The sequence below is a fragment of the Haemorhous mexicanus genome, chromosome 6, assembly GCF_027477595.1.
Source record: "Haemorhous mexicanus isolate bHaeMex1 chromosome 6, bHaeMex1.pri, whole genome shotgun sequence".
Classification (NCBI taxonomy): domain Eukaryota; kingdom Metazoa; phylum Chordata; class Aves; order Passeriformes; family Fringillidae; genus Haemorhous; species Haemorhous mexicanus.
Window position 1 is genome coordinate 13704649 of NC_082346.1, and position 11765 is coordinate 13716413.

The following is an 11765-nucleotide window of genomic DNA, read 5'->3' on the forward strand; positions in this document are numbered from 1 at the left end:
CTGGGACACCGCCGCCCCGCACCGTATTTACCACTAGTGAGCGCATCCCCGTTCCCGTATATATATCTAACACGGGTACGCCCAAAAGCCGGCGTTACCGTAATTACCGCCCCTAACCCGCCACCGCATTTCAAGGACGTGGAGCCCAACACGTGCTCCCGTACACCACAGCAAAGCCGTAATGCCCCCAGAAAAGCGCATGCGCCGTGCGGCGGCGGGGGCGGGAGCGCGGCCGCGACCCGGTGGGGTGAGGAGAGGAGGAGCGGCCGGTCCCGCCTCCTCCTTCTCCTCCTCCTGCCCGCGGCTCCCGGTGCTGCCGGTCCCGCCTCCTGCTCCCCGCGGCTCCCGGTGCCGCCGAGGCCTGCCCCGGCCCTGACTCGCCGGGCCCCGGGGCGCCGCAGAGCCATGGCGCAGCGAAGGGTGGCGGAGCGCGGGCCTTGCCAGGCGGCGGCGGAGAGCGCCAGGCATCAGCGGCAGCTTCTGGAAGGTGCCGGGGGCTCGGGGCGGCGGGAGCGGGGCTGACCTCGCCCTGGCATCGGACGGTGCCCGGTGCGGCTGTCGGTGCCCGGGGACGGTGCCCGGTGCGGCTGTCGGTGCCTCTCGGCGCCTCAGGCACCGGCCCAGTCCCGCGCGGGCATTGGGGCGGCCGGGCCGGGCCGGGCCCCTCAGGGTGCGTGTGGGGTGAGGCGGCTCCCGCCTTTTCCTAAAGGCAGCGACCCCTTTCGCTTTTCCTTTGCGTGAGGGGAGACGCGTGGTTCCATGCCTGTATGTTTGTGTGTGTGTGTGTGTGTGTTGGTGTTATTCCACTACCGGCACGGCTGAAGTACAGAGAGTGGAAGTGGCAGAAAGCGCAGTGGGCTGAGCTTTCCTGTTTTGCCCTATGAGTTGTTCATTTGTTTATTTATCTGTAATTAATTTTGCTCCTTGGAGAAGGTGTTGCCAGAATAACCCCGGTTACAGTGCAGTGGAACAGGTTGCCCAGAGAGGGTGTGGAGTCTCCCTCAGTGGCGATACTCCAGAGCCGTGTTGATGCAGTCCTGTTCCTGGGATGACCCTGCCTGAGCTGGGAGGTTGGACCCGCTGTGCTCCCTTCCAGCCTGACAGCCCTGTGATTCCGTGCTTGTAATTGCTTTGTGGATGCTGCCTTTGGCCTCGGCTGACCCAGTGCACACCTGTGGGGTCGCGCTGACCTTAAGCCTAAAAAACCTCACAGCCGATAAAATTGCCAGCTCGCCCAGCGGGCTCCGTGGGTTTCGTCATCCAGTCGCTGCATTTCACAACACTGAGGTGTCAGCGTGACCCACTTGAGTGCTGTGTGTTGGCATTGTAGTTGTGCCAGCGGCATCTGCGAGGGAAAACACAGCCTCGGCTCTTTGTGTGTTCTCCAGGTGACCCCGGGTGTGAAGCTGGGTGAGCCTCCAAGTGCCTGAGGAGACAGTGGTTTAGTACATGCACACATACATACCCTGGTGTGGATGCAGAGAGTCTGTGGTGTTCATTTCAGTTCGAAATTCTTTGTGTGTAGTTGCATTTGTGTTAATGAATGTGTTGCACTTAGGTGGTCATTTTGATAAAAATCTAAAATACAGAAGAGGCCTAAAATGTCATTGTGTCACTTATTGTACTCCCATTTTTTCCACTACACAAAGATTTAAAGGCTAATAAACACTTATGTGTATGTATCCACAAAAGTGTAAAATATGTGTAATTCCCAAGACTAGCACTTTATATCATAGGCTAGTGTGTGTGTGTTTATGTAGGTTTCCTCCTAATGAGTGTGTCTCACCTAACTGGCTGCATTTGGTAGTCTTTCATTAGAGGGGAAAAAAACCCCAACGTCTGTTAATGAGCAGGTTTTTAAGTTACATTGTGCATCCTGGAAATTTAGCTTCAAGTTGAATCTCTAGTTAATTAGACTGGCAGAAGATTTCTGGCAAAAAGGAAAGCAAATGTATGGCTTACGTTGTTCAACTCTGTTTTTTCTCTTTACAAATGTATTTATTAATTGAGGCTTAAATTATTATGGATCACAGAAGGTGACTTCTGTGGAATGTTTGCCAGCATGGAAACTTCAAAGTTGTTTGAAAGCTTTCAGGGAGTGTGAGCAATGTTTGTTATTGAAAGCATTGGTTGGGAGATGTCTACAGAGGGTTCACTTTAGTGTTTCCTTAAAGGATAAGTTTGAAATCTGTTGTAAGTTGTGAGGAATTGTTTTTTCTTGTTTTGTTTTGCTGTTGCTGGGGTTTTTTCTAACTTTGTTTCATGTTTAATTTCAGGGAAAGCTCTTGCAGAAGGTGGATCAGCTCGGACATCGCTTCTTATTTTAGTGTCCATCTTCTTATCAGCTGCTTTCCTTATGTTCCTAGTATATAAAAATTTCCCACAACTTAGTGAGTAAGTATGTTATGAAAGTTTAATTCATCCATTTATTTGATTTCCAGTATCAGACTGTAGAGGAGCCTGCATGGGGATATGACATAAACCCAGAGAATTGTTCTGATCTGAGGTTTTTGTTGCACAGTGGAGATCCTGTCTTTTGAGGTGTTACCCTGGCACACTATCAGTGGTAGCTGACTCTTCTTAACCACCTTCAGCTGAGAGCAGAGTGTGTTCAGTTCAGGCTGAGTTCACTTGGAACTTCCTTGTGCCTTGGTGGAACTGGAGGCTGTCACCAAGAGGGGAAATCCTTCTTCCTTCCTAGCTAAACTTTGCCCTCTCTTTTTCTCCTTCTTGTTGTACCCAGTACTTGTGTTGGGATGGCAGGCATGCTGACAGGTGGGAGCCTGCTTGTCTGACAGCTTTCTTTTTCTCTTTAGTAGTTAGATTTCTGTCTGATTAACCCGCTCAACAAGGCCAGTTTGCAATGGCCCATCCCAAAGCCTGATACAGAGGGAGCAAAGACACTCAAGTGTGCTGCCCCGGCTTGCACCAGATTAAGGCGTGACGTGAGATTTTGCCCTTAGAACTTTATTTGTTTGTGAGGTGAAGTTCTGCCACTCCTGCTGCACTTCAGCTGTCCTGACCCCAGCACTGAGGCAGCTGCAGTTGGTTTTGGCTGAAATGTTGGCTGCTTTCACTTGCCAAGGTTTGGCTTGCGCAATTTTTTCCTTTTCATCAGTACTTGGTAAGGAAAAAAAAAACCCTAGAAAAAAGTACATCATTGCACTGAATAAAAAAACAGCTTGCAAATATCTAAAATTGGGGATTTTGTAATGTAAACCACACTGTAAATATTAGGTGTTCATCTGAGAACATTTTTACAGCAATAATCACGGTTTGTTTGCTGAAGCTGTAATTTAGTGTTGTAGTGTATCTAATTATCTCCGTATTCAGTAAGTAATTGTACTACACTGTTTGATTATATTTCCATCATTCCTGCTTTTTTTTTTTTTTCCTCTTCAGAGAAGAAAGAGAATGTATAAAGGTTCCTAGAGATATGGATGATGCAAAGGCCTTGGGAAAAGTCTTGTCCAAATACAAGGACACGTTTTACGTTCAAGTGTTAGTGGCTTATTTTGCCACATACGTTTTGTATCCTTTTTCTGATATAAAGGGCACTTTTGATGTAGTCATGCTTCTCTGAAAATGAAAAATACAGTTTGATAAATTCTTGGTCATGGGTGAAGTTTAACATACCTAGGAGTGTCTACAAAGAGACACAAATATTTTAAACTCTTGGAAATTTAAAAACTTTTCTCTGTATATTAGGCTCGGTCTTACTTTAGTGTTATGATAACTTTTAAAATAAAGTGGATTTTGAGGTAGAAATTACTGTTTGCTCTCAAAGAAAACTGAGACTACTGCTTTACTCTTCCTGAAGACATTCAAAGACATTTCCACATAAGGGTAATGTATGGAATATTTAGCAGTATTTCTGAAGGAAAGTATTTTGAGCCATCTTTGATCCCTACACTGCCCAAATTCACAAAATCAAATCTGTTTTCTTTTAGAGAGACAAATTTCTGAAGTACTTTCTGTCCAAGGAGACACAATTGTGTTGACTTCTTTTTCCTGAGTGCTGAATATATTAATTAATCATTAAGCACACTCCTAACTGGAACACTTAACTAAAGGTTAATAACTTTAAAGCTGTAGAAGAGGTTCGTGTCACAGTTTTAATGCGGGAGGTTTTGTAACTCAGGAGAGTCAGCGCTGAACCTGCCATTAGTAATTATCCTTCAGCTCATTCTTTCAAAGTATTCCACAAGAAGTATTTAATATTTCCCAAATTATAGATCTAGAAAGAAAATTAAAACATTAGTTTATATATTAACAAGGAATAGTATACATTGGCTCTTTACGGAGCTGCTCTAGCAGTTCTAAATGTGATGACCTTTACTGTCTCAGCAGCAGGCTGTGGTCAGTTTCCAGGCATGGGTAACTGAACCTTGACATGGCTTAGCAAAAGCTGTACTGGTTGTAATGCGCTCAGGAAAATTATTGGGCTTTTAATATTTCAGTCAGTTCAACCCGAGTAAAATAGCATACAGGGTTTTTTTGCTTTATAACTTTTCTATCCAAAGTGGGCAATGCATCATAGTCTCAAGTATGCCTAGCAAGCCTTAAGTCCAATAACCTGCTTGCTTATGCTGCAGAAACCTAATTTTTGCCTTTTAAAAAATTTCTGACGGAAATTAGTGATCAGCTGTTGTAGTTAGTGACTACACCAAGCCTGTTTGTAAGGAAGTAATAGCTGCCTTCATACATGTCAGTCTTCCATGAAACTTGTCCTTATAGGCTCAGACAGCCCTGTGAACTTTCCAGAGAGACTGTCTGAAACTGCACATCTCTAGTTAACAGGGTAAAATCAGAAGTGTGTGTTTCCTGGAAGTCACAGTTAATCCTCTGTGGCAGTGGTAGCACAGATAAAGAGAAAAATTTAGTCAGCATTTATTACTTTGTGACTTACTCTTTGTATGTGTAGTGATGGAGCTGCATCTTGCTGCCCTGTGCTTAAGCTTGTGCTACTCCACAAAAGGTTTTTTGAAGTAAGGATCTTGAGAGGCCCTGCCTGTTTATGCTTCTTCTAATTGTAAAATGCATCCTGACTGCTTACAAAACTAAGAGGAATGTAGCTTTTTAGAAATGTGTTTTTCCTTAACTAAGATACATCCAGCTTGCAAACATTTGCTATTCCTGGGTCTATATTCCTCAGTATCCTGTCAGGGTTTCTTTATCCCTTTCCACTGGCCTTATTTCTTGTTTGTTTGGTAAGTATGAAAAGTAGTTTGTGAGGGCATATATTTCTATCCATTTGGAATACAACCAAGCATCTGAGCAGCTTCCTGTTGGAAATGATCAGTTCTGAGACTGGCATACACTTCAGTTTCTGATAACTATTGAGTTCTCACTCAGCTTTGCTGCAGGGATGGCACTACCCACAAAATTCACTGTAGCATTGGGTGATGATCCAAAACACTGAGCTGTTCCTCCAGGTTTTCTTAATAATGAAGACATAGGAGTGTGAATCAGACAGAGCTTCCCAGACTCTAAATTTGTTGAGCATCTGCCAGAACCCAGTTGTAATTTCACTACACAATTACTGTGATTTTATTATTACACTGCAATATACATCTATTTTTTAACTGGCTTAAACATGCAAGAAGCTTAGTTTAAGATTTGAAATGTATGTTATCAACAAGCTTTAAAATACGTCATGGGCAAAGGATGCAATCATAATAAGCCTTAGTATTAAGAACATAGGGAAGACCCTATTCAGTTTTTATGTTTGAATTTCTTAATGGCATTGTGCCTCTTACTTGCAACCTTTCACTGTTCAAAGTCTTAAAACTGCAGAAGCACTCAATATTAACTGATAAGTAATCAATTTTGTCTACTTTGAGTGTTGAGATTGATTGAAATGCCTTGGAAATAAACTGTCTTGGGTCAACAACATTCTTAGGGAGTGTATCCATACTGCTGGGGGAGAGCCCTAATGGAGGGCTTCATGGAAACCTGCTCTAAGTTTATACAGTTAATACAGACCCAAGGCTGACATTAAGTAGAGTTTCTGCTCATTTGTTTTCTGTCTGTTCCTTTTTAGTGCTCAGGACTTGGAGCTTCATTCTGCTATATGCTGTCATACCTAGTGGGACGTCCCGTTGTGTACAGATATTTAACAGAAAAAGCAGTAAAATGGTCAGAACAGGTAAGGTTTCTAGATGTGCTGGAACTTACTGTACAATATGTGTCATGCAATAGTGGAAAGCTAGGAGGTCTTGTGCTCATGTATCCAGTTACACAGAAGGGATTCTGGAAGCATTCCTGATTTTATGGTATTTCCCATGAGAAAGCTGTTCTTACCTTGGTACTGTTTGCAACTGATCACCCCCCAATTTATTTAGTGTCAATAGGAAACCTCTCCACTTTGAGGTAATTTCAAGTAATTGCTCTCTAAGCATTAGCAGTAATGAAAGCTGGGTTTGTATTTTTGTGTTGGAGGGACCTGTAGCTGGATGTCTGATTGAAAAACCTTAATTTGAACATGTTTTTGTAGTTGGAGCATTTAGAAACTTTTTCTTAGAGTATCTAGTAACATCAGTTGCAGCAGGTCTTGAATGTGAGGTGAACCTAAAGGTTTTGCAGTACAGAAATACAGTGTGAGTTGTACTTGATCTTATGTGTCTTTAATTGATACTCTGAAACATTTGAACAAGTTTTTATTTTTTTGCAAGTGTGAAGCACGTGTACTCTGTTCAAGATTTTTTTGAATTACTTAAAAATGCTTTAAGCTTGTTCCTCATTAAATATGATATGGAGGTGTGTCTGGCACAATTGACCTTGTTAGATTTTACAGCACCATTTTGACTCTTGACCCAAGTAAATCTTAATATTGCACTATAATCTTGAGGCTATTCTGGGTAGCAAATGGTTACTATTGCCATTAGTAGGACTGAACATGGGATTTAAAATTGCATGTGCAGCTCATATCTCACTGTGTCCAGGTTAGTTGGACTGCATCATGCTTTTCATGTTTGCATATTGAGGTTAAGGCATTAATCAATATTTAAATTTTGTCCATTGTTAAGGTTTAAAAAAACCCACGGTGCTCCTGATTTTGATATTACAGTAAAATCTAAATTTGGCTAAAGCTTAAAAACAGAGTTTTGACTGGGGTGAGTTGCCATGTGAGACTTCAGGTGGAATTGCAATCAGACCAGGTTTGTTTTCAACTGTCTGAGGCTTAAGCTTAGTGCAGGTCTGCCAGGATAGGCCAGAATTGTGGATGCTCAGCTATCCTTGCAGCTTGGTTCGTGTTGCACTTGCTGTCTGAAAGGGCTGAGACAGGCTGGAAGGAGAAGGGTTTGTTGTAGCATTGGTGTGAGAAGCTGGGCTAGACCTGAGCACATGATTGAGACTGTAAATGAAGTTGGGGGTGTTGTTGCTCCAGGGTAAATGTTCATGCTGGGCACTGTAACCTCCGGGGAGACAGGCTTTGGAGCTGTGCTGGGAGCAGCCGCCTCATGAAGTTCAGAGCAGTGACCTGGCTGAGTTTCCAAGTGAGGAATGTAGCTGTGTTTCAAGCTTGATCACAAGTTAGGACAGAATGGCTGGAGGAATAAACTTTGTTGCTAGTTCCTGCAAAAGCGTTAGAGGTGGGGTGACAGGCTGGCTGTGGTGGCTGGGCTGGGGCTCTGCCTATGACTCCTTTGCTGCTTGAGTTGGCTGAGTCAGTCAGACACATCAGCACTGCTCTGCCACACACAGCTATTTCCAGGCTGATCTCAGTGTATTTAACAGGTGACTCACTGGGCTCTCTTTCCCACATCACACATTTTTAACTGATTTTTATGTTTGCGACGTGTAAATGTCTGCAAAATATAGAGGAAAAAACTCTTGAAACCTCTATGGTTGTGTATTTCCAAGGCAGGGATTTTTTAACCAAAGTTTTGTTTGTTTGGTTTTGTTTTGGCAGGTTGAACGACATAGAGAACATCTCATTAACTACATAATATTTTTGAGAATAACACCTTTCCTCCCCAACTGGTTTATCAATATCACATCTCCTGTAATCAACGTGCCATTGAAAGTGTTTTTCATTGGCACTTTCCTAGGTAAGAATTGTGGCTAGTGAGCCACAGTTTGGAGCTATTCTAATTTTTAATTTTAATGTGCTTTTTGGCACGTTTTTGCACATACTTTTTAATCTGATTAGGAAACAACCCAGTATTTTATGAACTTTATGAAAAAGTTCAATTTTTTTCCTTTTATGAAAAGTCAGTTTGTAAAGAGAACTTGAAATCTGAAGAGTCTAAAGAGAAGAGATTATTTGCTTAGTTTCCTGTAAACGAGTTTGTATTAAAAATACTAAGAATGGCTTAAACCCGTTTTTTTTAATAAAGGTTTTTTATCTTTGAATTCTGTATTTACAGCCCTCTTTTAATAAAAAAAGTACAAGACAACAAAATCTCAACCTTCTGGCGTTAAAATTTGGATGACTAATTACCTAACAAGCTGTTTTTTCATCCTTTCCTTGTTCCAGGTGTAGCACCACCATCTTTTGTAGCCATTAAGGCAGGAACAACGCTGTACCAGCTTACAACAGCAGGGGAAGCTGTTTCCTGGAACTCTGTTTTTGTCCTCATGATTCTAGCCATCCTCTCCATCCTACCAGCTCTCTTCCAGAAGAAGCTGAAACAGAAGTTTGAATAAGGATCAAACTTGACCAGAATTTCCCATATTTCATCTCAGGATCAGCACTTCTGATATTTGTATATTTGCTTTTCTATTGGATCTTAAGCAATTATAGGGGAGGCTTGTGATTGATAAGAATGTCTTTAAATGAACACATGGCCTTAAGCTGAAGGAAATGTGTTCAGAAATGTACTGCATATAGTTTTGTAACCAAACACCAGTGTTTTACTTTGGGATGGTGTGTGTGTGTGTGGCCCTCAGGATGAGGGCAGTGAGAATATAGGTGTAACATTTTGCTCTAGTTATATGCACAGCAAAAACTGTGATGTAGACATAAACTACAGGTGATGCTCTCTAACACTTGCAGGAAAACCCCCTGAACAATTCAGTACAACTTGGTAACATTCTCTGTAGGCTTGCATGTGATCTGGTCTGAGAGCATTTCTCACTAACAATATTTCCCTTCTTTTTTGCCTTGGGAGTTTCAAAATAATGTAACGGTGCTCACTCAGAGACAAGGGTTCTTTGCAGTACTTTAACTACAATGTTATTCTCATCCTGGTTGTTTACTTCTATTTATTAGTGCTGTATGGAATTAAATACTTGAACCTACATCTGCTTTACTTACTGGATTAACAAAGGCAAAGTCTCACTTCATTCCCTCTTGGTCCCTGTAAAGTTTTATTCTGGGAGCAGATATAGGAAGGGAGGGAGCAGCTTAGAATTCTTATCTTGGCTAGCTGATGATTTTTAAGTTCTAATTTTCATTTTTTAATGTTGATTATTTTGCCAATATTTCACTTGCATAGATTTATCCTGCCAACTTAAGAAAGTGATGGTATGATTATATAAAACTTGCAGTTTTCAACTGATTTAAAAATGCTTAAGCAGTGTAATACCATTTCTCAAGCAATATGTAAAGAGTATAAAATTTCTCATTGCAGGTTGATTAGCCTAAAGAAATGTCAGGTACAAAAACTGATGCAGTTCCTATCAAACAGCTGATCCCAAATAATGTTCAGAGCACCATGGAACAGCAGGCTCTTGTGTCAGTGTATATAAAGATGGCTGGCAAGGCAGTGACCAGCCATGACTCACCCTCAGTAGCAGTCTGTGCATTCTCTCAGTAAGGTACAAGGTACCTTCCCCTGTGCTTCCAGCTGTGGTTGTCTGTTGTGTTGTCAGTGGAGCCCCATCAAACAAGGCCCTGGGCAGTGAGGAGCTGGGGAGCACGTGGGTGTTTTACCCAGCTGAAACCAGTGCTGCTCACGTGGTTTAAGCTGATGCCCCTGCAGTGTCTTGCTGGAAGGGACTCAACGCATCAGCATGTGCTCCAGTTCCAGGGTTTGTTTGTCTGTGTCCTCTGTTAACTCGTGATCATATCATAGATCTTTGAGATGTAAGAGAACAGTTCATGAATGTGATAATGTAAAAGGTACTGACTGATACCTTTAAAGGGTTTATTCATTTTTGTAACATAATGTTAATTGACTACTTCATTTCATCACAGTATTACTTGTAAATATATAGTAAATATTATTGATACACCCTTTGTCTTTTATTTAAATTCAGGCTGCACAGTAAATGCTATTTTTTACATAAGTATATAAATGAATTTATATCAGTTCTCTTTGCAAGTTTATTGTAAGATCATTCAGCTCCAGCAATTCTTTTGTTGTTTTGAATTTACTCTAAAAGTGTACTTTGGCATTTAAAACTCATCAATGATTACTTTTATTGCTGCCATTCTAATCTCCAGAGCTCCTCTACCCAAGGGATTTATTCCATAGTAAACCTGGAATAAATGAATTGAGCCATGTGAGCAAGTGTCCCTCGGACTACTGAGTGTGAAGCTGCTGTGGATTTACAGCCTCCTTTTCTGCAGAGTTAACTTCTCATGCAGATGAACTCTCAGAATAAATTACCTACCACTTATTTTACAGTGGCTTTTCTCAAAATCTGTCTCAGCTCCTGGTCAGTTACAGAAGCTGCTGTAACATCCCTTCCATGCCCATCTTTTGGTGGAACTTTGTCGCTAAAGAAGGAGCTGAACTCTCTTTCAATCTAATGTGACTCTTGCTGTCACTTGACATTTTCACTGAGTTCTGTTTCACTATGGAGGTGGGATCAGGCTTTGTTAATGAAAACTGTGTTACTGTTGTATTTCAGCCACAAGACTGGCCTCCCATCACAATAACTAAAAGCCTTAAGACCTTTAAAAGGTTCAAAATAGGGTTCTTTACTTTTTCAAACCCTTAACATTTTTTAACCCCTCCCTTCTGTGTTTATCTTCAGCTGCCAGCAGCCTGAGGTGCTTCCCTATCCCATGAGGACTTTTGAGCATTGTGCAGAGTAAGGCAGGCCTTGTGGAAAGCAAAAAACGCACTGTGCTGTGGGTAGTGTACTAGCCTGCTCTTTCCTTTAGGGAATCCAGCAAGTGATCCAAGAGATAGCCATAACATTTTGACAGAAAAACAGTGGCTACCATGAAACAAACCAGGACATCAGAAAGATGTAGCTTTGTTTTTTAATTACAAGGGATTTTTGAGCTGTTAGGTGACCTGTTTATCTTTTGGAAGCTTTTTTGTGATACCTGCATGACATCATTACTAAGTGTCTCTTGCCATTTGATAATAAAGCTGTTATATAAAATCTGAAATGCTGTATTTTTTGAGTATAATGAAGCATTCTGAACTTCCCACTAAGCTGAATTTTTTATTAACCTGTTTAAAAGGGCTGAGTTCTTATTAAATGGGATTTTTAATGATTGATTAAAAATTAAACTGAGCTGATTACTTCTGTAGATGAGATTAATTCTATTTCTACCTTTATTTCAAAATAAGTAGGTAAATTTGCCTTTTATCTCTGAAATTAATTTCTCACATTCAGCAGTAATTTTGAAAAGGTTTTCTGGTTTGTACTGGAAGGCAACTGGGTCTGACTTCTGTCTCTTCAAATACATCTATTTGCACAAAGTGCCTTTTTTTTTTTTTTTTCTTTAGTCCCTTGTGGAAAACCCCTGTGCCGAAGTTATTGCAGCTTCATTCACCTTCCCTTAATATTCTGTCAAGGCCAGTTTATGAAACGCTTTTTCTTCCTTGTACAGAAAACTTGCTGAAAAGGTAAGACAG

General features: G+C 41.5%; 1 protein-coding gene across 1 annotated transcript; it reads left to right on the forward strand.

Moving 5' to 3' along the window:
• The first annotated feature begins 271 nt into the window (after positions 1 to 271).
• TMEM41B (transmembrane protein 41B) lies at positions 272 to 11293 on the forward strand. The gene is made up of 7 exons (XM_059848867.1): positions 272 to 487; positions 2277 to 2394; positions 3403 to 3531; positions 5117 to 5210; positions 6044 to 6148; positions 7916 to 8054; positions 8483 to 11293. Exons 1-7 carry the CDS (start codon positions 406 to 408, stop codon positions 8650 to 8652), a joined length of 837 nt encoding a protein of 278 aa, XP_059704850.1. The 5' UTR covers positions 272 to 405; the 3' UTR covers positions 8653 to 11293.
• The last annotated feature ends 472 nt before the right edge of the window (positions 11294 to 11765 follow it).